This window comes from Myiozetetes cayanensis, unplaced genomic scaffold (genome assembly GCF_022539395.1).
Source record: "Myiozetetes cayanensis isolate MyiCay16 unplaced genomic scaffold, myiCay2020 scf6-25, whole genome shotgun sequence".
Classification (NCBI taxonomy): domain Eukaryota; kingdom Metazoa; phylum Chordata; class Aves; order Passeriformes; family Tyrannidae; genus Myiozetetes; species Myiozetetes cayanensis.
In genome coordinates, this window is record NW_026087853.1 from 20,499,826 (window position 1) to 20,524,261 (window position 24,436).

The following is a 24,436-nucleotide window of genomic DNA, read 5'->3' on the forward strand; positions in this document are numbered from 1 at the left end:
CTGTTGCAGCTTCAATAGAAAACTGAATTACAGAAAAAATTACATATATTTTGTATTGACTACTGCTTTGATGTAACAAACTAAACAGGATCAGGCCCAGTCTTTTTTTGTCCTTTTAGTTTTTTAATCCCCATGGGGAATCTCAATAAAGCCACTGAATCCTGGTAACATAATAATTTAGTCAGGAGCACTCTTTCTGTTGAGCCAGGCTTTAATCAGCACTTACTTCTACTTCCTTGCTGGTAATAATGCACTCTACCCTCACCACCACAGACTATGTGATATATCCTTCAAGGAAAAAGGAGGTAGCTGGTTATTCTATCCAAATCCACCCAGGAAAAAGCAAGCCTGATTCCCTAAATTCTCTGGTTGAGGTTACAGTATTCTCTCACACTTCGTGCCACCATCTATCGTGCTTCAGTACCATTTACCATGATAAGACACTGCCTGCCCAGTTTTGCCTCACAGGAAATAACTTCTGTGGTGAGGCCAGGGATTAGTTGTGCACATTGCAACAACTCACTTAATTATGATGGCTGACAGCAGCTGTAGCCACACCTGTTACACCTGTTATTGTATGTGCCATTTATCTTACACCTGGCCTTCAAAGTCTGCAGGCTCTAAAGACTGGGAGAAATCTATTCACTTGAGCATCTGGCAAGTTGTCATCAATCACCTGTGGTTAAAATATGCAGATGATTGTTTTTTGGTCTTTTTAATCAACCGTGAAGCAGAAGTGAAAGACAGACAGTAGTATGGTCTGACCTCCAGCTTCTGCTTCGCTTGGTTCCTGTAAGCAAACGAAGGACTGCAGGAAAGAGACAATGTGGGGATATGTTTGATCTAATCCAATGTCTAAGAGCTGCAGTGGCCTTTTCTATAATTGGGAAAAGGTGGAACTGCACTTCCTTGGACAATCTGCAAGGTAATAAGGGTCTAGTTGGGTGTTGCTGCTGGGCTTCTTACAAGGCAGAAGTGCAGCCTGAGTCTCTAATTCTGCCTCCGGGTGTCCTGTGAGACATGGAGAGCATCCACTTCCACCCTGGTCCGGGATCCTTCCAAGGAAGGAACTGTATCCACTTCCACTGTGGTCTGGGATTGTGGCAAAGGAGGAACTGTAGTATAGGGCTCCAGTCCTGCTTTTTCAATGAACTCTGTGAAAGTGAGGGCATCTGCTTTCTTTCCTGTTCGGGACTTCCTCTCTAGGAAGAGACCCATGTTGTCTCTGTATGGGAGGGCAATGGATCTGCTGAAGAGAGGCTCCTCAATCCCCAGCAGCTCCCGCACATGTCGTGAAATTTCCTGAAATACAAGATAAAATACCACAAATTCTCATTTCACAGGGCAACAGCTAAAACTATTCGTTCTGTGTCAGAGCAGCAGGAAAAAGAACTGCATTTCTTAATTTTGGAACAGTTTTACACGAATTTTCAACAGAAGAGGGATCTGAACCCATAAGCCCCAAATGACATTGTAAAAGCGGAGCAGATCCCTTACTCTCCAGATTTACTGTGGGGGATGGCATCACATCTGGTCTCTTAGTGGCATAAGTAGATCCACTTTCCTCTTTGCATTTGAAGAACAAAAAAGTTACAGGTGAAAGAGCTGCAATCTCTCCTGTTTATTTCAAAATCATTACTGTTTGTTAAGTTATAATGTCAACAACAGAGTCTAAACACAAGAGTAAAAACTAATTAGCAGTAACTCATATTGCTCATTAAGAAAAGGATGAGTGACTGGCTGTCTGAGCCAGCTAGACCTGGAACAGTCAGTGAACAGAGCCTTGCCATTATTTTTGAAGTCGCTTCTGAGAATGTAACTATCTGATTTGGCTGAAGCTTCAAAATACAATTCTCAAGGTTTTACTGATTTTTCACAGTATTTGCTCAAAATATTCTCCCAACTTGGGCCTGACTCTGAGGAGTAGTACCCTAGTTTCTGTGATAACAAAAGAATATCAGACCGGTATCTTTAGTGGTTTTGATATATAAAATACCAATACAGTGGGATTAAAACCAGCAGTAAAGTCACTTGTTCATGCTGCATAGCTTACACCTAATTAGCTATGTAGTTCTCTACCAAATTGCATTTCCCCTAAACTGCGGACAGTTTCTGTCTCACTGAGCTGATGCTATCACTTTTATTTCTATAGTAACTGTATCAGTTTCTGCTCACACCCTTTAGTTTATATTTCTTATTGGGAAGTGGTGGCCTTAACATTTTCCCTGCTCAAATGCACACTTCCTGAAAGACTCGGGGCCATGTCCTGCAGAGCTCTGCATGCTTGGATTCCATCACAGAAAAGTTCTTTAAAACACAAACAACTAGCAGGATAAGGCACGACCTTGATTCCACTGAAGTCTCTGAGATGTTCCTGGTTTACTTGCAAGGTTTGGAAAACGTTACAGAGACAGTCTCATTTCCAAGTTTGCTGCGCTATGATGGCTATCACTTATTCTGAGGAATTTCAGTTCCTATAGGAGGAAGGTTACAGCTGGTATCTTTAACCCACGGCTAAGTATTTCTCAACAGTTGCATTACCACCATACACAATCCCTATATCCCAGTACGAGGGTGAGGCTTACAAAGGCTATAAAGTTCTTGCCACCTTTGGTAAGCACAAATGACTATAAAGGCTCTATCTGCTTGTACCTGAAATATTCTTGAAGGGCTGCTGTCTGAAAAACTAAGTGTTGTAAATTGATGCCTTCCTCTTAAAGCAGCAGGCACACGCATGGCACTAATCAGTGTTTTTGGTGGCATATATTGTTTCAAACAGTTAAGATTGTGCAGCCATGCAGAATGGTGGTGAAATGGCATTGTGGTGCTCAAGAACAAAGCAAACTGTGCTAATACTCTAGTCATTGGAGCATAAAGATTTTTCTCTCTTCCAGGTTATTTAAACTTCTACCTGTGTCTTCTGGGGAAAGTAACATCAAATGATGACAAAAACCCAGACAATTTGGCTCTGTAAATGCAGCCCCGAGTCCCTCTGAGGCTTCTATTAGGGAAGGGAAGAAGGGTTACAAAATTTAAGTCAACTTGTTGATTTTCTAAACTTTAAGGAAGCTCTGGATGGCTATATCACAATCCCCAAAGTCAGTTCTTAACCATCAGTGTTTGTTAAACAAAATATGCAGGTTTGAAAGGAAAATGGCCAAAATAAGGCCAAAACAAAATGAGTGGCCCTTCTGCTGCTTGAGATCAGTGACTCAACTGCTGCAGGTTAAATCTGACTAGATTTTCAGAAGTTCTACAAATGAGTAAGTGGAAAATTACTAAACAGAAATTCTGAGTGGTATCTTAATAAAGGTGTGTGCATCTCGCTAAGCAATTTTATGAGGCCAGGGAAGCAACACACGCTTAAAGAAAGGCCAGGCACTCCTGATGCACTTCTGGTGCCCCAGGTGTGGCCAGCTAAAGATCTGTACTTGAAAAGACTCTAAAAATGTGGCTGTTTGGCTGAACAAGTTTGGTTGTCCGGTTCCAGGCTCACTCTTCGAGTCAGTGATCTGCCTGGGCAGGCAAGCCATGGCCCAGCCTGCTTCCCAGCAGTAAGGGTCAGCGAGGGGGCCCGGGGGGCTGAGGGAGCCCCGGGACCCGCCGGGCGCACCTGCATGTGGCCGAAGTCCGTGACGCCCATGGCGGGCAGGTTGGAGCAGTTGGCGAGGACGAGGCGGCGGCCGGTGATGCCGTTGGCCCTGAAGCATTCCTGGGCACAGGAGCAGAGGGAGAGGCGGGTCGCCCTCTGCCACTGCCGCCCCTTCTGCCGCTCACACTCACACACACCCCCCCCCCAACCCCATACACACCCACACCCACACCTCAGTGCCACCCGTGCAGGCGGCGCTCGGGGCGGGGGCAACCCCGCACCTCGTACTCGGGGAAGCCGAGGTGCGCCACCCACTCCGCCACCTCCTCGGCACTCCAGGTCAGAAAGGGGCAGGTGGACCGCGGCCCCCCCGCGCCCTGGAGCTCGGGCTCAGGCTCCAGCCCCCCGGGCCCCGGGCGCGGCTCCATCAGCTTCTTCCCCAGGCCGCCAGGCGTCCTTTCGGGACCCGTTACCATGGTAACCGCCACTTCCCGGAGGCGCGCCCCGTTCTCCCTTCCGCCCCCCCCGCGCTGTCAGCCCGCAATGCCGCCCGCCCCGCGGCTCTGCAGAACTACGGGCTGATTGGCTGCGTTGCCGAGGGGGGAGGCTGAGGGACGAGCACCAAGGCGCCACCATCTCCCTGCTGCCGGGTTCACGCTCCCCCGCTCGGGTGTTTCCGCCTCCCCGCTCGGGTGTTTCCGCCGGGCCGGCCGCCGCGGTTCGGCGCCGCTCGGGTGTTTCCGCCGCCCCGCCGAGCCGTGCCCATGTCGGCCGCGCTCCCCGCCGCCGGCTCCCGCTCCGAGCCCCCGGGCGGCCGCACCGCGCCCCGGGGCCCCGCAGGTACGGGCTGGGCGGGGGAAGGGGCGGCCCGCGGGCTCGTGTTTTAGCCTTGACCTTACGGGGAGGGTGCCGTGAGTTTGCTTTGGTGGTGGGTTCCCTCTTTTCTCGCGGAGAAGCCGAATTTCCGTGCTGGCAGATCTCTGGGGTGGCTCTGTGATCTCACCCGGTCGTACCCGTAGTGCCGAGCTCACCTGCGCCCCGGTGCCGGCACAGCTGCGCTCGGGCGCCTGGGACTACAGCAGGAGTGCCCGGCGTTTCTCCCCCGCGGCGGGAAGAGCGAGGATTGATGGAGGTTTTTGCTTTCCCCGGCGGAACAGACCCCGTCCCGCCTGAGCCGGGCTGCCTCCGCCGTGCCGTCTGTGCTGCGGGCGGGGGGCCCCGGGCGAGAGGTGCCTCCCTGCTCCAGCCGGCTCTCGGGAGCGGCCAGCGGCTCCAAGGGGCATCCTCGGCTACCTGCGACAGCTGGAACTTGTCCGTGCCCGCTTCGCTACCTTAATGCAGTCGGGCAGCAGGGCTGTGGAGCGGGTACCGCAGTCGTGTGGGGACAGAGCTTTCCCCGAGTTCAGGAGACTCGGGGGAAATGAGGAGCCATCTTTATAGACAGTCATTTTAGCAGGGGCCTGGGAATTTCCATCTCGTCTGTGCCCTGTGGGAACCACTGCATGATTGCTTTTTCGAGGGCTTTGCCAGTTCAGTTTTACGTGATGAAATCTGGCCTTGTTGAGTCCTTCTGAAGTGGGGGATTGTTGGTTCCCGAGTGAATCCTGCTTCTGAGAATGGGTCTGCACCAAAAACACGCATAGGTTTTTGTTCTCCCTTTCCCAGGGTTGAGGCAATTAAAAATCTTTGTTCTGCAAGGTGCTAGATACAGCTCATAACATGAAAAACTGGTTGGCACAGCTCTTCGTTCCACAGCCATGACCTTGTCAACATTTGAGTGCTGGCTGCAGTTTTTCCTCCTGTCAGTGTATTATAAACATGAAACATTTATTTCACCTTCTCTTCTTATATTCTCTTTGTTGGTAGAAAATGAAGACTCAGCTCAAAAGACAGAGCCTGCAGATCAGCTAGTTGATTCTTTGGAGTCCAGTACTTCGCAGAGCGGGTAGGAAAATTATTGTGTGTTGTGGCCCACATGCATGACAATCTGTTTCACCCCTGTGACCTCTTCTGTATGGTAGTTTGTTCTGTGCAGGTAAAGGGAAGGGACTGGAGATTGAATTATCTGCTTTGGGACAGTAAATATTGGAATGAGTATCAGAGGGCCTGTTCTTACAGGCTTTAAGGTTGTTTTAAAGCTTATGAGGTATAGTTCATGGCTCAGCTATTCAAATCACAGAGTCATTCAGCTTGAAAGGAACCCTGCAAAGTTTTGTAGTCCATTGTAAGAGCTGGTAAACTTTCAGTTTTCTGTATTCCATCTAAAGGATATGTTAATAACTGAGCATTCCCACTGTCTATAATTCTGATGGAGGCTGTGCAAGAAAACACCTTTTACTGTTTTCTTCATCCTTTGTTTTCTGTGTCATGCCATTAATGCTGCCTATCAACCCTGCTGTCAGATGTTTGGCTTGTTGGTATCTGTTGGGCATGTGGTGTTTGTGGCCAAGTAATTTCATTGGTTACAAGCACTTATACTATGCAGTGGAGTTTCATTTACCATTATACATTTGTTGCACAGGATTCAGTTTCAGAAATGTGCGAATTAATTACAGTAGGTAAACCACAGCTTCACTGAGAAAGATGGAAAAAAATCCAGGAAAGACAAACTACAACAAACTACCCTACTTACTAAGGGAGCAGTTTGATGTCATCTTGGCTTGGTGCTGATGACCTGTGTATCAGCCTTCTTGACTCTAAATGAGTTCTTCCATCTCGCTATAATATCCTCTGTTTTTCTTTGAAGAGATCAATACACACCATGAGCAAAGTGGTCATAGTAGAAGATGGATACTTGTGGAAGTTACCTAATAAATTTATCTTAAGTTAGATCTCCTTTGAAAGGGGTCGAAATGGTCCAGAAGGGTTGTGTGAGGAGGAATCACCTGAACTCTATCTTTGTAGGTCTGCCTGTAAAGCTTGTGTGGCTCTTCCTAATCTTTCAGTGAGACTCTTAGGTATCAGTGTTGTCTGGAGGAAAAAATTCCGAAGCTGTTAGCTCCTACATTGAGGGAGATGTGTGCATCATCTATGGTAGCAAGTGACCAAATAACCCTTTTAGGTGAGTCCATGCAACTGCTAAACTAAGGAGCAAATAGGCTGGAAAATGATGGCATAGAAGTCTGAGAATTCTTCTTTTAAAAAATTATTCCCTCCAAGTGTCCCTTTTTTTCTTATCTTGTTCATCTGCTGCCGTTTTCTGATCCTGAAATTCAGCTCGTTTTAGTTGTACTTACAGACCTTCTGATCTGTCATGCCAGTTCTAGGAAAGGAAATCACACTGTTGAGAGAATTTAAATTAAAAATGGCTATGTTTCTGTACTGCCATGGGAATAATTTGGAAACAAAAGCCACATTTGCCCTGTTCATGTCTTCTCTGTGGATTCAGGAAGGAATATGTCTGAATTGAGCTTGTGGTTTTGTTTTGTTTTGTTTTTTTAACTCTTCCAAACTATACTGATAGTTTGCTTTCTTGCTAATGAGAATATTTCTCATTTCTGAAAGGAGACATTTGAGGAAAAGCATATATTTTCCATTACTGCTGTGTTCACAAGTTTCTGATCCTTTAGACTAAAGCAGTTGACGTTGGTTTTATAGTACTGTGAGAAGGTTTTGCTTTTCAAACGGGCAACTGTTTCTATTCTTATTTAATACTAGGTTGCTTCTCATATAAGTTTCACATATGTAATGAGAGCATTACAGAGGACACTCTACTGGCATCCGAGTTCATTTGGGATGATAAATCTTTCCTATTGAAAACGTGCAGCATTTTTTCAATATAATTTAGAACAAAATCCTCAGCCAAGAATAAATGCAAAAGATGTTTCTGTTCTTGCCCATTCTTTTCCTGCTGCGTACCTTTCTTTTTGTTTTAACATGTCCTATTGTTAACATGCAGTACTTGGACCTCTTTGCTATGACTGTGCTACCATTGTATGTCTTACAGCTTGCTTATCTGTGGGGACTGTATTTGAATATGGCAGAGACACCTGGGTGCTCCCTGTATCTGTTGGACTTGCTATTGGAAAGGCATAATGGGCTGCTTAAATAGGTGGCATTCTCAGGATGGCTGTCAAAACTGTTTTGAGTTCTTTCATTGATCAGTTGACCTCTGATGGAGTATGCAGGTGTCACGCAGTAGCTGGCATCAAAGCAGTTGTCCTTTTTTGGGCAGAAAAGTTGCCACTGATGTCTGCCCTTAGTACAGTGTTGGTGAGCTAGCATGCTTTGGGATGAGTGCAGTGAATTTCTGCCGTTTAAAGGACAGTAAATAAGGAGTACTCCACTGAAGTTGCTCTCTCTAGCTCACATGGAAGATAGTCACGCAGAGATGGCAGGATTGGTGTGTTAAGGGTTCTTTGTGCAGTTGGCAGGTGCTGACCACAGAGGCTTGTTCCCTTCAGTTCATCTGAACTGGAGTTCCAGAGCGGAGTGTTTCCTCTGCTGACAGTGCCCTGGGAGCAAGTGGTGAATTGTAGTGCTCTCTTCCTCCAAAAGGTCACAGATTAAATCACACCTGAGTGCCTGCACGACAGAGAATTCAAAGGAAGAAATTGACACTTCGGAGGCCCAGGAAGTGGCTGAACTAGAAGAGAAGCTGTCTGACAAAATCCATTCCCTCAAAAAGGTAGGTGGATGTTTCTTATGTCTGAAAGCAAGGACAGAGGTGCAGTGACAGTTCTCCCACCTTACTTTGGTACTTAAGGCTATGGGACTGAGGCTTTAAGGATTATGTTAAGATAAAAGTAGTATTGACATAGATTAATTTTTTTTCTATACATTAGTGGGAGGTAAATGTTATTAGTCTGATTTGCAAAATCCATCTCGTGTGTTTGGCTCCCTTACAGCCTTATAGCCTCTCTAAGGCTTCTAGGTAGTTCTCACCTTCTGCCTCTTTTCTGGTGCTTCTGGGAATTCCCTTCTTGCAGGTTTATGGAAGAGGAAACTGAAAGTCTTCTGTTTTTTTCTTGCAAGCAGCCAGTTTGTTTACATTACAAATAGAGTCAGGAAAACTTGTGCAAATGATACCCAGCTCAGGACCTGTGAGTTTGCTGTTATATGAGGAGAGAGGCCTAGTAAACCAGATGGACTTTTAACTAGGATGCAGCAATGACAGTTTGATTGTGGCTGTAGTCTAGAGCACATAGATCTGAAAGGCTCTCCCTAGAGAGATTGTGTCTTAAGAATTCTTTCCAAGAGTAATCAGCAAAATCTATAAGGCTGTTGCTTTGTTGAGGGGTGACAATTAACTCTGAAGCAGATGCAAAGATGTGCCTGCCCAAGGACTCCAAGGGAGGCCAAGGGGTGTATAATTTGTGAGACTAATGCAGTATTTGACTTCAAAGTTCATGATTTCAGTGCTGTGGGGGAAACAATGCCAGGAGATGTCTTGGAGCCAACCTGTTCTTTTACACTAACAGCAGCTTCTGTGATGTCTCACTTGGTTTCATAAAGATGCCTGAATTACTAATGAGTTGTTTAAAATCCAGCCAGAGACTTTTTAGCTAGGATGGTCTTTGTGACAGTGTTTCTTACGTGCTTTGCGCAGGAAGCTATTGTTCGGAAAACCAACTACCATGTACCTCAGGGAGTAGGGGATATAGTCATGATTCAGTCAGATCATACTGGTGCTGTGGATATTCTTTCGGCTGAGCTGGAGACTGCAGACCTCCTTGGGGAGCAGAGGAAAGGTGAGTCCTAAAAGCAAAACATTTGTTTGGGTAATTTTTTAAGTGCCTGTCCTGGCTAGAGAAGAGCAGAGACTGTCTTGGAAACACTTCTAATTCCTGCTGGAAATTTGGGCTCCTGGCTAGCAAGTGGAAAAACTTCACATCCAGGGCTTCTGGGAGTGGAGGCCTTATCAGAAATAGCTTCACTGTTTTCAGATAATGGTTTGTCAGTAGTGAAAAGACAGGTGAGCCTATGATCTTTTCTCTTGTTTCAGCTCAGCCTCCCCCTCTTGCTGCACCCACCACGTGGACCACTGAGAAGATGAAGGAATTCAAAGCCAAGATGGGAAAGGAGAAGAATGGCCGAATGGTGGTGAAGCGAGGCGAAGTGGTGACAGTCCGTGTGCCAACCCACCCTGATGGGAAATGCATTTGCTGGGAGTTTGCTACTGATGACTATGACATTGGGTTTGGAGTCTATTTTGACTGGACCACGGTTACTAACACAGCCATTACTGTTCAGGTCAGTGAATCCAGCGATGAGGAGGATGAAGAGGAAGACGAGGAAATTGAAGGTTAGTTCAGATCTAATAAAGGTTAATTTGTGATGCTTATTGCTGTGCTGCTGAGAGTGTCTGTCAGTTGCTATAATTTCCATCTACTTTGTTTACTCTACCCATTTGCTATCACTGCAGCCTTTTGGGTTATTGGTTAGACTGTGATAAGAGAGCATTTAGCCCTTCCTGCTTCAGCATATATCAACGGCTCTTTTCTCTAAAAGCATTCTTAAAATTTAGCACATTGAAAAATAAAATCAGAATTCATTCAGTCAGTGTTTTACTGATAAAAAGATTAAAGTCTCAAATTTTAACCTGTTTTTCTTAGACTCTCAGACTGAGAAATTTTTGGTAAAGTGGAGGCAAAAAGATTTTGTTTCTGGGTTGGTTTTTTTCTTTGGTTGGTTGGTTGTTGTTTTTTTGTTCTTTTTTTTCCCTTGGTACATCAGTAGCTCCTTCTGACTGCATTTGAAAGCGTTGCTGCCCATGTCTTTGTACTTGTGAAACACCCAGCAATGTTGCCTCTTTTGTGGCTTTAGTATATATTTGACCACTGTAGCTGTGGGGTTGGTGTCTGAATTTTGCAGGCTATCCAAAGAGAGGTAGGTTCCTGTATGAGGAATCCTCTTGGAGAAGTGAATTGAGGATATAGACCCAATGAGGTTATAGATAAGAGCTTACCCTGCCTTTCTTCTGCTTCAGGGCTGTATCACTGGATTGCTGTTATGTGTATAAAAGCAGTGAGGTGTCTAAAATGTAAGTTCAGGGAGAGGAGACCAGGCTGGCAGGCAAGTGAATACTCTCCCATCACTATTCCCAAAAGAACTGCTTCTTGGTATGTCCTTTGTTATGATAAGGAAGACTGGACTTTGTGGGAATTATTTGCAGGAAGGTCAGAGGAGACACTGTAGGTAATGCTGTCATAGTTAGCCTTCCATATGGCTGCATATCTGTGCTGCATTCCAGCCTTGTTGGTCTTTTTCTGGACAACCTAGTGGCTTAACAGGTTCTGGCCTACTTACTTGTCTCCTCTCTCCACTCAGGACTCTCCCCTGCTGGTGATGTGGAAAGGGGCTCCAAAAGCTATCTGCGGAACCGCTACGGAGAGATCATGCCTGTGTATCGGAGGAACAGCCATCGGGAGGTGCAGGCAGGCAGCCATGAGTACCCAGGCGAGGGCATCTACCTGCTGAAATTTGATAACTCGTACTCTCTCCTCCGCAATAAGACTCTGTTCTTTCACGTCTATTACACGAGCTGAAGAAAAGGGAAGGGGCAGGGATGGCAGGCAGGTAATGGTGAGTGTAGCAGGCTGCCACCCAGCCCTGGTACTGCCTGGTGGGCACTGCTGTGTGACAGAACCAAGGCACAATTCTTATGGCTCTTCTTCAGACATGAACTGATTTCTTCCCACACCCTTCTTCCCCACTATCCCAGGGGAGAAAGGTAGTTGTGACTGCCTGGTTGTTCCCAGGCAGCTGCTCTTTCTCTAAGTCTTTGGGAGGTCTGCTCTGTGCAGGCATTGGGCTTGGCCTTCACATCACAGCTGGTAATTGTCCAGGAGCCAGGTTCAGGTGGCCATGGTTCTGATCTTTTGTGCTGGTACAAAATGAAGTGAAACTAACCTGTTACTGTTTTGTGAATAACTTTTCCAACTCTCCTGCTGCATCTGCATCACTAGAGGGCAGCTGTCAGCTGCAATGAGCCAAAAGCACAGCTGGCTGGTCACCTAGCCAGGGTAACCCACCACTACTACAGTCACCAGCAGTCAGAGCTTCCTTCACTCACACAAGTGGGGGTGCAGCTGGCCAGCAGCTCCAGTGGCTTGGCAGTGCTATAAAAGGTGAGCCTCACATGGCAAATGGTGTTCAAGTGATGTTTGAACAGGGTGCACACCTAGTAGTTCCTAGGAGGGTTTTCCTACAGATTAAGAATTGGATGTTATATTTGTTAATTGTGTAGGGATATGTAGGTGATTAAAACTTTGGTGACTACCAAAAGTTTTTTCTCTAATCCACATGTGAAGCAGAATAAATACAAAATGGTTGGAATACAACCTATAAATATACAGGAAATGTTTCTTAGTAGCAGCATACTGGTTCACTGGTATTATAACCATATGTAGCAAGGTTCCCCAGAGAAATGTAGCTTGTCAGCTGCTATTGCAATTGCAAAGGTATTGTTAGGAAGTTCCTTGGCATGTTTTGGTGACTCATGATGGTACTAGTGATCACTTTCTGCTCAAGTACTGGCAGAGTTGAACAAGGAAGAAGTTAAATCCATCAGTGATGAATTTTAAAATATGTTTATCAGCAACTGTTGTTTATTTTAATACTTTTAACATGAAATCATTCTCTTTTCTAAGAATACTGCTGTATTTACATTTTAATACCTCTTTGAAGAGACACAAAATGGCTGTTCGTGTGGTGATACTAGTAGAGTTCTGAGTTTTATTTTTAAATTGTCCAGGTAAAGCACCTGTACTTGGTCCATTCCTTCTATTGAGAGGGAACGATGGACAAAATTATTTTGGGATAATTAAAGCCAAAGATTTTGCTCTCATAGGAAGACCTGCATATTTCCTATGAAGGGTATATTGTAATGCTGTGCAATTTGCTCCATATTCAAGCTCGCTTTTTTAACTATCTCTGCTGACTTATTCACTGCCCCAGAGCACTTATTAGGTCAAAATGGTAAGAGAAACAGTCAGACTATAGTAGAGTAGCCCAAACTGGAAGGAGAAGGAGTAGTAACGCAAAGAGCCACTGTGCTCCAAGCAGTGCTTTCTCAGTGACCAGGCAAGGAGCAGAGTTGGTCAGGGTAAGGAGAAGAGTTGTTGCTGCTTTGGGCCCTGAGATGATCAGAAAACAGCCCCCTCTTTCAGGAGAGAGAGCGTGTGCTCCTGGGTTGGGGGGAACTGCAAAGCTGCCTTACTTAAGCATGGCAAGCACAGGACAATCTTGTAGGGAGACAGAACAGTAGGGCTTGGTATCTGTCAGAGCAAGATGCTCTTTCTTTCAGCAGCTTGGAGAGGGCTCTTCCTTCCTTTAGCCTCTCTTGGATGAAATGAAGGACCATCCTGTGGCCTTTGTACAGCACTTGAATCATGCCTGAGCAACTTAGGTAAGGTGTTCTTTTTTTTTTCCCATCTTTTGTCTATCAAGTTCCTATCAAGATGTTACAGATGGAGTGATGCTCTTCACTTGTAACAGAGAAGTAACAGTATGTTTGTTGATATAAACCAGTGATTTAACACCATTTGATCGTTTGTGTTTTGTGTGTATAGACTGGGGAATGAGAGGCTGGAGAGCAGCACTGCAGAAAGGGACCTGGGGGTCCTGGTCGATGGCAAGTCGAATATGAGTCAGCAGTGCCCTGGCAGCCAGGAGGGCCAGGTGTGTCCTGGGGGACATCAGGCAAAGTATCACCAGCCAGTCGAGGGAGAGGATTGTCCTGCTCTGCTCTGCACTGGGGTGGCCTCACCTTGAGTATTGTGGCAGTTTTGGGTGCCGCAATATGGAAAGACACTAAGCTCTTAGAGAGCGTCCAAAGGAGGGCAATGGAGATGGTGAAGGGCCTTGAGGGGAAGCCATATGAGGAGCAGCTGTTCAGCCTGGAGGAGACCTCATTGTGGTCTTCAGTATCCTCATGAGGGGAAGCAGGGGGGCAGGTACCAATCTCTTCACTCTCATGAGCAGTGACAGGAATCTTGCAGTAGAGCAGCAGATTAATTTTCTTCAAATAGATGATGTAGGAAGTAAAAGATGTCAACAACATGAGAATAGCAAGTTTATTTAGTAAGGCCTTTAAAAACAGAAGCCAGTCTCTGAAAATAAGGTCACAGTGCTGAAATTAACTGTGCCAAGTTATCAGGAGATGGGACTATACTTCTTTTCCAGCTTCAGTGAGTCTTAGGAGAAAGAGGGAAAAGGGCTTGGACCCTCAAAGCTTACAAATTATGGTCTCTCTGCATCAGATACATGCTGTAACATTAGCTGATGAAGCAGAAAAAGCTGAGGAAGTACCATAATTCACATTCAGACAGAAATTACAAAAATTCTCAAAAACCCCAGATTCTTTAGGCCTTTAGATGGCCTAAATTTAAATAACTTGTTTTAAGAAGTGAGATTTTTTTTCATGGGCTGTTTTATAAAAGGAATAAAAACTTTATTAAAAGTTTATTGAAATGGTAATTGCTAATAAAATCTGAATTACCAAAACCTCTAGAAGCACTATAAATATAGGAGCACTTTCATTGTATTTTGCACAACTATTCCTACCATTGTAGTAAAATAATTCCTTGAAAAGCTGATAACCAATCTGACTCCAGCAGTAGCACTTAAGTATTTAGAAGACACTTCTGCTGCTCAGGCACCTGAGTTACCCCTCACATTCTGCAGTCAACAGTATCTTTGCACAGCAGCTTCTGGTTTAAGGGAGACTTTAGTTAAAAAAGCACATCACAAGCAAAAATGTTTGGGGATTTTACTTCCTCCCCCTCTCCTCCCGCTTTTTAAAGTATATATTTGTGAATAATGAAAGTTACTGATTAAAAATGTGACCAAAAGATTCATGAAGCATCATTCAGACAGCAAGACATCTGTCATGTCAGTCACGTCACACGGCTCACATAGGTAGGGTCCAAAATACTTCGACAGACAAAGGCAGGACTCTGACAGGAACATCAGAATTGACCGGAACATGACTGCAGTGTGCAACTCCTTGGTTACTTCCTGAGTACAGTACATCACTGCCACACCGAGCACTACATGCAGCAGTAACTGGAGTATGCCAGGTTCTGCCCAGTTGTTCTAAAGCATCAGTTGATGATGTTCTCATGGCTTACCAAACCCACCCCCTCTCCCTCCTCACTGTACTCAGGTCAGTGCTGTGAACCAGGTGTAACCATCTCCTGCACACACAGCCCCACAGGGATAGCACAGCAGGGACGGACACTGCTGGTATGGGCCCTTTCTGCTTTGCTTCAGGAACAACATTTATACTGGGAATGAGGTGCTGTAGTTTATGTACAGCACTGGCACAGTTAGCTAAGAAATGCAGAGGTGTCAGCCAAGTGATGCGGACATGGGGTCCATCCACATGGGATCCACCTGCACTGGGATCCATCCACACGGAAAGATGGGGCAAGACTATTTACAAGAGCATGTAGTGACAGGACAAGGGGGAACGGGTTCAAAATGAAAGAGAGTAGGTTTAGATTAAATATTGGGAAAAAGTTTTTTACTGTGAGCAGGTTGCCCAGGGAAGCTGTGGATGCCCCAGCCCTAGAGGTGTTCAGGACCAGATTGGATAGGGCTCTGAGCAATCTGGTCTAGTTGAAAGTGTCTTTGCCCACAGCAGGGCGGTTGGAACTAGATGATCTTCAAGGTTCCCTCCCAACCCAAACCATTATATAATTCTATGAGTAAATGTGACAATACTTTAACAAGATTTGATGGCAAGGTATACTTAATTGTATACTGCATAGAGGACAGGGTCAGACAAAACTGTCAAGAGACCCTCTGCTGAGTCATGAGGTTCAGAAAGGACCCCCTTGCTTTTTAAACTCCTTTCTTGAGGACAGTTTAGGTGTGGCTGGATCCAGAGTTCATCCCTGACTTGGCCAGTGGGTATCTAAAGGATTTTATTTGCAGAGTCAATTCTGTATCTCAGCTAAGGTTTCAAAGTTTAGCATGCTATTAAGCACTTAGTGAGAATCTATTACAGCAAGGAATATCTCATCATCAAGTAGTTAACCCTAAGAGGCATCCCTACTCAAGTGGAAATCCTGGTGTACAGCCTACTGCCATGTAGGAGAGTGTAACAGGCTCTGGGCTGTTCACTATTTATAGAGTAAGATGATTGACTTACAGTCATATTTGAATACAAGCTATGTTTTGGGTTGGCTTGTGCTCAACTAGCCCTTAGCTGTTGAGCAAGACTCATGGCCCTGAACTGTTGTTCATACCTGTCTTCTCAGAGTCCAACTTAAGCCAGATACAGCCATCACAACCACCGCTGGTGGCTATTGGTCAAGCAGACAAAGTGTGAGGGGAGAGCACACTGTCACACCAGGCAATAAACAGAAGAAGATGAAAAAGACCCTTCAGTCTGACCACAATGTCAGCACTGCCCTATTCAGTGATTGCCTTTGGTCCTTTGCTGTGAGATCTGCAGAACCCTGTGTGCACTTGCTGGTTAGTGTACGATGCACTATCTGGCAGCTACTCCACTTTCTAATTAGAATTTATTTATGATGAGGGGAACTCTGACCTGTATGTACATTAGATATTCCACAGTTATTGATCCTCAGCTGCACAGCTCGTTGCAGGCTATTGGGTTATCTCCACTAAAAACTTTTTATGTTGTGGCCTCCCTGTTGCCAATTCACAGCTACTTCCCCCTCCTGTCTGTCTGTTGCTCATATTAAGGTTTGAAATATATTTTATCGTGTTGTAAAAAATTAATAAGGCCTTCTTACAACCAGTTTTGTTCACTCACTGACACATAAGTAGTATGTGCCAGTTTTCAAGCCATTAGTTAATGGTTTTTGTTAAGATAAGTTGCACCGTAGATGGCAAACCTATTGCTCAATTGTTGCTTTCTGAAGTGTGGACCAACCTTTAGTAAGGCTCAGGTCACTTTTTTGGAACTGAGCCCATCTACCTGGTCTCATTGACTTAAGCTCAAAAGCAGCATTAAATTGGAAAGTTGTCTCAATCACTATGTCCCCGGTCTGCAGTGCAGTGTGTCCACAGTCAGGCCTGCTGCAGTAGAACTGAAAGCATTCAGTGTGTGTTGTTTCACTGCTTAAGTTTACCAGAAGTACCTGATATCTGTTATGAGCACAAGATAGTTTTAGGAATATTTCATCTGCAGGAAATGGAAGCTGCACAGTTGTCCAGGATAATTCCTCTTTTTGTTTATTTTCTTTAATCTCCACATTACAGAATTGTGTTGTTTCTCAGGTATTCAGGTAGCATTCATTATCCAAGTGACAACTCCTCTTTTGAAGGTACACAGTCTTTATTAATTGCTTGATAAATCCAATAGCTTGGCTGTGTAGATAGTGATTAACAGCAGCCATTCCTATTCAAAATTAAACCCCTAGTTGTTTCAAAGTAATCTTATTTCACATGCATCATTTTTTCAGTTTGGTATATTTCCCAGATTTGTATTCAACCCTGCTAGCTAACTTAGGCAGTTATGGAAACCCTTCTTATTTTAAATAGAGAATTTTCTTTCTAGACCTTGAGTCTAGAAAGAAAAATAAATTAAAGATGCAGTTGCACTTCAGAGAGGGAAATTAATCCTCAGGAAACAAAAATTTCTTCTTTGATTTTGTGGAAGGAAAATTTCAGATAGGTTTTTAAAAATATGTTTCTTCTCTCTGTAATTGTGTGTAGAAATTCAGAAAGCTAAATCGAGGAAGAATCTTCTTTTGCATTTTGGGTTTGCTTTTGTGAAAACATAAAAATATTTTCCATTTTGTTTTTAATATAATTTAGATCTAAATAAAATTTACATGTCCAGCCAGAGATATAAGACAGTCCTGTAGTAAAGGACTTGTATAAAAATTAGCTTGCATAATTGCTTGGTTATAATAATGGTAACAATCTCTTGGGGTTTTTTATGTCAGAAAAGATAATAAGCTCTCTGTTGTTTTCTCTGTTTTTTCACTTTAGGTGAAATGTAGCATCAGGAGTTTAAAATATATGTGTTTTACTGAGGATAAAGACTTAAATTGCTTAAATCAGGGACCACTAGTACTGATTACATTTACTCAGACTCTTTGGAAGCCTGTAATACGTGTTCTCCTGACATAGGCTTGTAGCAAATTAATGCTTGGGACCCATTGAAATACTCGAACAGGTAAGATGAAAATGCGTAAGAGAAAGAGCTTAGTTGCCTGACTTCAGATGCTCAGAAAGCAGAGTTAGTATGACTGAGCCTAAAAGGCAGTCACTTGCCTTTCTATGTGGCTCTACCCCGTGTACTTGTCTCCTTGTAACCTTTTGTGCATGTAACCTCCATCTATGGCCTGCAGTGGATCAGTTACCACCATGCTGGTCCTGGTGAGCAGGGTTTGAGATGCACCTTGTTACATGTCTACTTGCTGAAAGACTGACTTGTTCTTGTGGGGAATTAGGGTAGAAAATTAATCCCTAAATGAGTTCACTTTTATCCCCACTGCTTATACCCTTCCTTCTTGTCTCACTACCCCTACTAAAGCCACTCTACAGAGGATTTATCACAAGGTGCCTTAGGAACAAGGAGCATGTCTGAAATCAGAGTCATAGGTGTCATTAATTCAAGGGATTTCTTCTCATTTCTCTGCCCATTTGGGTAGCAGGGAGGCACTTCCTAAGGTCAGGCAAGGAGAGCCCCTGTGGACTGATGCTGGAGATCTAAGCTGTTTGTAGACTGCCTTGTTGCTGTAAGACGAGTAGTACAATGGTATTTGAGTTTCCTGGCACCATATGTTCTTTGCTTTTTAAAATCATATGCTGCTGTCTAGGAACACCAGGGGACTATTCCTTTGATGCTAAATCCAAGGACCAGAGGAACACTAGATAGACATAGAAGAACGTTCCTTGTAGCCATTCATCATTTTCTCTAAAAGAAAATTATGTCAGAATCCAGTGTTGTGAGTGGTGTGTGCTTACGCATATTGAGGCTGGATAAGAGACCAGAGCAACAAAGTTGGTTTTTTTGGTGGTTTGTTTGGTTTTTTTCCCTTCTAGAAGTTTGAAAGAAAAGATTGTGTTTCTCCTTTTCTCATATCTGGGGAAATATTTGATGTGAAAATGCAATGTAAATGATGTAGACAAATGAGAACTTCTTGACTGTCAAAATGAAAAACTGGGAGCTGATTGTGTTAAATACATTGGCTAATTAGGCTATGAAAGAAGCTAAGAGTTTAGCAGGAGTCAAAGTGCTACATCATTTATTTAAATAAATTGATTTGCAGTAAATAGCAACTAAATAAAGTTTTAGAAGGTACATAAAACTGCAGAATTCAAATGTATATTGCAAGGAGGAGAATTTTCTATGGGGATATTCCACATATGCCTGGAAAGAGTCCCTGGCTGCTACTTCTGAACCAATGATGCTGTTGCAGCCAAAGATACAACATCAGTCCAGGTAAATGGTGGATCTGACTCCCTTTGGCTTTTCTACAATCCATTCTGGATTTTGCTTGTTGCTTTCTGAGAAGCATAATACAAGAAATGTACCCTTTATTGGGCAGGGAGAGAGGAAGAATTCTGTATCCATCAGTGAGGAATATCTGTTTTAAGCCCATCTGGACTGGTGAGTCAAGTCCCTTGGGCAAGAAGCAGAATGCCAGCCACAAAGGACCAGAGTTAAGGAGGCCTTGCCAAGTACTGACCTTGAAGTATAGGAGCTACGTTTGGAAATTATAAATAGCTGGAGATGGTCTCCCTGCAACCTCCAGGATGCCTTGGTGACTGCCCTCCTCAGAGGGAAGCAGGCTGCCCTCCAGTCACAGCTCCAAGCCTCTATCATAGTCCTTCAATGGCGAGTATCTTGTAGCTGGCCATACCTTTTTCAGACCTGCGTTCTTGTGAACTGTGATGGCTGTCTGTCAGTCCTTATCTATGTGATGTGAATATTTTTGATGTCCTGTGATTTCAAAATTGAGTGTTAACCAGTTGCTTTTCATGGGCTCCCAAGGTGTGAGTTTTAAATAGAGAAGAGGATATTTTAACAAAATGTGGCACTGGACCTCTTGCCAAAGGGCATATATGAAGACTATATTTATAGTATGCTTTCCTTCCACACTTGGTTTGTATTGTTTATATTTGATGTGTTGTGGTTGATTTGTAATAATACATTGAAACTTATTCCCTTTAAATAAACTTTTCACTATGCAACCAAGAACTTTGTCTTCTGTTTAAAGCAACTGAATATCTTGATTTGAAAAACTGAGCTACAGACTTTCCAATAAAACAAGAATACAATTAAACTTAGTTTTATGAGCAAAGAAGAGGCAAATACTTAAAATGTACTTTGCAGTGTATGGGGCATTCTGGTTGCAAATGGATAGGAAAATGCTCTGTTGTCAGCTGGTGATGATGGCTCCAGCCAAGAAATTTTTTGTCCTGTTAAAATGACTTGCTGGGATATTTTTCTTGTAAATCTTCAAATTCTCTGCAATGCTTGAGATTGTACTGAACGCTTGAAGAATTGGAGAGGAAAAGCAAGTAGCCAAGCTCATGGGCACAGATAGAGTTTGAATATTTTACTCTCTAGTGCTTCATACTGGTACTTGTCATCTCCATTTGCAGAGATCCCCTATAGGTAGCTCTTCTGTTACTTCAGCTTTCAATCTGAAGAGCTAAAAACATCTTTTCAGTTACCAAATACACATTGAGTTGTCTAGACGAAAGTGCCCTTCATAGCTCATCACAGCTGCTTTGCTCATCAACTTTACCATACTACAAAGATTGTATTTACATGTACTGAAGGAAGCACTTGCTGGTCATAATGAGGAATGATGCCTGCAGCCAGACTAATCCTTTCTCACCTATCTCATTATGAAGTTTGGCAGGACAAGTGCTGCAGGGGTTCAGTTGTCCCAGTTCTAGTCCAATGTTTCTGTGGAGCACTTTTATAAAATAATTGGTGGGCAAGAGCAGTCATAAAGTGAGTTGATCAAAGGGATAGATGATTCTGCGAAGTTAAAGATGTTTCATTGTGTTTTAAGATCACCAAAGAGAAACACTGCTACAGCTGCTTGATCCCCTTGCACTTATTATGCATCCCTATCCTTGTGCTTGGCTCAGGCATATGGGCAAGAGGAAAAGTAAGGAAAACAGTGGGGATGCAGGGAAGTGATACATTAGTTCTTTTTGCTCCACACTCTAATTTTTGTGGTTGGGCTGCAGCAGAAATGCTCTGATAATGAGCTGCTCAGCAAAGGCCTTGCAGCAGGCTTTGTTGGCCTTGCCAGGGAGCCAACTCTTCCCTGATTCAGCTGCACAGGGAGAATATTGTTCTTTTGCTGCTGAAGTCTTGTCATTGCCTTTAGCGGTGTTTGATTATCAACAGCAGTTTTCAGCTTAGCAGAGCTACCCATTGCTAGACAGGTGGTATCAGATACACAGTGGAGTCTCTGTAGTAATACATACACACACATGTAATTATTGTTTAAGGAGTATCTACCACCATCCTGCTTTGCGTTGATAGGAACCCTGACTGCCAAGTGAAAGAAGCAAGGTTCACACCTGCTACTTTTTTGTGAAGGCTACAAGAAATGTGTACAGATACCATCATTTAGGAATTAGCAAGCAAATTATCCCTCTCTGGAAATGGACATATGGCTTGGGCTCTAGAAATGTTGAATGTCTGGAGCACAAGCCCTATGAGGAACAGCTAAGGGAGCTGTGGTTGTTCAGCGTGCAGAAGAGGAGGTTTCGGGGAGACCTTATCACTCTCTACAACTACCTGAGAGCAGATAGATTGTAACCAGGTGGGGGTCAGCCTCTTCTCGCAAGCAACCAACGACAGGAAGAGGACATAATGTTAAACTGCACCAGGGGAGGTTCAGATTGGACATTAGGAGGAATTTCTTCACAGGCAAGGTGACTAGATATTGGTGTGGGCTGCCCAGGGAGGGGGTGGAGTCCCTGGAGGTGTTTTAAGGAAAGACTGGACCTGGTGCTTAGTGCCGCGGTGTAGTTGACAGGGTGGTGTTCGGTCATAGGTTGGACTCGATAATCTGAGAGATCTTTTCCAACCTAATTGATTCTGTAATGGGTATAATTTGATACAAAGACAGGGGTGGGCCCGGCTTCAGAGCGCCAGAAGCCGGTCCTGCTCCCCCGACCGCCTCCTTGCTTGCCAAGGCTGCCACCGGCACCGCCGTGAGCGGGGACGGCCTCGGCCTTGCTCCCGCCCCGGGGCTCGGGCGCCCCCAAACACCGGCCGAGGCGGCGCGGGCAGGGCGGGCCCGCCGGAGCCCTCCGCACCTGTGGGGCTGGGGCGGGGATGGCCGGGGCCGCCCCCGCTGCCCCGCTCCGCCTTAACGCGGTCCCTGCAGCCCCGCCTTGTTCGCCGCGATGCTGCCCACCTGCCGCTGGGGCCGGCCGGGGCCCTCGGACCTCGCCCTGCGGGGCGGCCTCGCCTTCTACGTGGTGTGGGCTCTGCGGGAGCCGCCGCGGCGCCTCGGCAGGTGCGGCCCGGCCCGGCCCGGGGGCTGCAAGCAGCGCTGGGGCCGACGCGACCCGGTCTCTGCCAGGGTGTGATCCCCGAGGCCGGGGGCACCTGCACACCCGGCCTTGGCCCTGGTCCCTGGAGCTGCCCCTGCCCACATGGCTGCGCTGCCCCAGCTCGTGGCGGCACTCGCTTCCCAGTCTACTCGTTGTTTTTTTTGTCATGGTTTCATCTTCAAATGACATAAGCCCTCTCCTTTTGTCGTTTCCGGGCATATAAGTGTGGTTTTAGACCTGTTAATGCTTGGGTTTTGTTTGTTTTTTTTTTTTTTTTTTTTAACTTCCATTTTGCTCCATGATGATTATATCTGTTGGTTTTCTTCCCTCGCAGCCAGTCCAGCAAGATGGGTTTCCAGGCTTGGCTGCCCCTGCCATTGCCAAAGCAGCTGGTGGTGTTCAGCCTGGGAGACTGGAGCTGTTACTCTCCAGACACGAGCATTGCAGTGGACTTGCTGGTGTCCCCAGGGGTCGCACCACAGCGCATTGGCATGCTGGAGCCCACGCGCAGGTTATGGCAGGAGCTGCTGGGATGTCAAGAAGGGCATGCTGGAAAAGTTTCTGATCTCTGGTGCTGCCTGCTTCTGCTGGTGTAGTCCCAAAACTGCCTGCTGGTCCTCCACCATAGCGTTTCTCTCTAGTGATGCTTTCAGGGTTGCATCTTTTTGGGCTTTGGGCTCTTACTATCTAGTGTAGGAGGAGGAATTTTGCCCTGGTCAGTGTCAGTTGTGGGCTGAAAACCTGTGGTGGTCCCTTGTGCAGGTCTCTGGTGTGGGAAGATGATTGGAGAATGGATATTTTCATGGCCTCATTGAAAGAGATGGACAAAGGCAATCCTGTGAGGCTTGTCCTGACTGTCAATGGACAGGTAAAAGAACTGACATTTTCCTCTCCTCCTGCCTGGGATCCCAACTGTTACCACTTTTGAGCCACAGAATTTCCTGTCCTATGCTCTCCTTTTCCTTCTCTTTGCTACTCCAAGTTAGAGCTGAGAAATGTGGATCTGAGTGCAAGCCCTCTGTGATGCTGCAGGCCTACCCTCTCTAAACACAGCTTTTCCAGAACACCTATGCTGCAGGAGACTGGCAGCAGAGAGCAGTTCACTTCCAGTTCCATTCTCTCCTGAGTCTTTGGTACTTACAGAGTTGGTTTACCTTGTACTGAAACCCTTGGATTTAGCATATTGCAGTCCCTGGCTTTCCTTTTCCTTGTTTATTCTATTGGCGTGGGAGATGAAATGTGGGCTATACCATTGCAGGGAATCAGTGCCTTGCAAGACATCTTTTTGCCCACCCTTTGTGGTTGGAGGCTGGCACAGTTGCTATGTCCTTGTATCACTTTTTCTGCCACAGCTGCTCCAAGGTGTCTCCAGCAGTACACCTGCTCACCCCTTCCTTGTCCCAGAGACTACCCAGTCACCAGTGCTTCCAGCAGATGAGAGACCTGTTGGCCAGGACCTGCAGGATCCTATTGCGGTAGGTGTATCCTGGAACCTTCCTCTTGTTATTTCACCTTCTCCTTAGTAGCTTCCCCCTCACCAGTGGCTATTCACTTGATGTCTAGCAGAAACATTTGTTGCCACTCTTTTGATTAGATGTGGCTAAGCAAGTTTTGGAGCCAAAGATTCACTTGTGCTAGAGAAAGAGGTATTCTTCATTGAAATTACTTTGGAAAGGTTGAATTTAATTGTGCTTGGTGGGATGATTGATCAGCCTGTTTACTACTGGCACAGAGGACCTTTGTGCCTTTCCAGTTGCCTTGTTCAGCTGTGCCCAGCAGCCTAAAAGTGGACCACAGCACACAGCAGGTAGCTGCATTGCTCAGCATCTGTTTGGCAGCTAATACTGGCGTGCTGGCCCTTAGGACTCAATAGGAAGATGAGCCTGAAAACAAGCACCACGTGAAACTCATCTCCGGCCCAGTAACAGAAAATTTACAGTAACCTCAGGTCTTCAGAGCTGATTTCACTGGGACTCTTGTCACAGGTTAAGAGCCAGAGCTCAGAGGTAGCTGCTAGAGGATCCAGGCCTGGGAAGAAGGATGTCCACGTGCCACTGAGGGCCCTGGTAGTACCCTATGCCCTGAAGCCATCATCTGGCAAGGTGGAATCCAGTGAGACTTGGAGGAAGAGTCCTGTCCAAGGACCACCAAGAGTCTACTCCAAGAGGCTCAGGAAAGTTTTATTTGAACCCACAGCATCTGAGAGAGATCTTGATGAAGAAGGTAACTCTGGTAGCTTCCAGCTTTATTTTACAGGTCTTGTCTGAATGATCTGTCAATGCTGCTGGGCTGCAACGTCCCCTTCCACTTCTCTTTATACCTCCAAGGCATGAGGGGCTTGTCTGTGTTGGCTTGCAAATGCTGAGAATGCTCTTTATTCCTGGA

The 24,436-nt window shown here is 45.3% G+C and overlaps 2 protein-coding genes and 1 long non-coding RNA gene across 3 annotated transcripts; 2 read left to right on the forward strand and 1 right to left on the reverse strand.

Moving 5' to 3' along the window:
- Positions 1–786: 786 nt before the first annotated feature.
- Positions 787–4,068, reverse strand: SAMD15 (sterile alpha motif domain containing 15). The gene is made up of 3 exons (XM_050335653.1): positions 3,874–4,068; positions 3,614–3,712; positions 787–1,302 (listed from the first exon to the last, which is right to left on the reverse strand). Exons 1-3 carry the CDS (start codon positions 4,066–4,068, stop codon positions 991–993), a joined length of 606 nt encoding a protein of 201 aa, XP_050191610.1. The 3' UTR covers positions 787–990.
- Positions 4,069–4,268: 200 nt separating this feature from the next.
- TMED8 (transmembrane p24 trafficking protein family member 8) lies at positions 4,269–13,076 on the forward strand. Its single transcript, XM_050336079.1, has 6 exons — positions 4,269–4,432; positions 5,459–5,537; positions 8,090–8,219; positions 9,141–9,282; positions 9,537–9,836; positions 10,862–13,076. Exons 1-6 carry the CDS (start codon positions 4,357–4,359, stop codon positions 11,077–11,079), a joined length of 945 nt encoding a protein of 314 aa, XP_050192036.1. The 5' UTR covers positions 4,269–4,356; the 3' UTR covers positions 11,080–13,076.
- Positions 13,077–22,816: 9,740 nt separating this feature from the next.
- On the forward strand, positions 22,817–24,060 carry LOC126651090 (uncharacterized). Its single transcript, XR_007631554.1, has 3 exons — positions 22,817–22,919; positions 23,404–23,526; positions 24,037–24,060. It is a non-coding gene; the product is annotated as an uncharacterized LOC126651090 (long non-coding RNA).
- Positions 24,061–24,436: the final 376 nt, after the last annotated feature.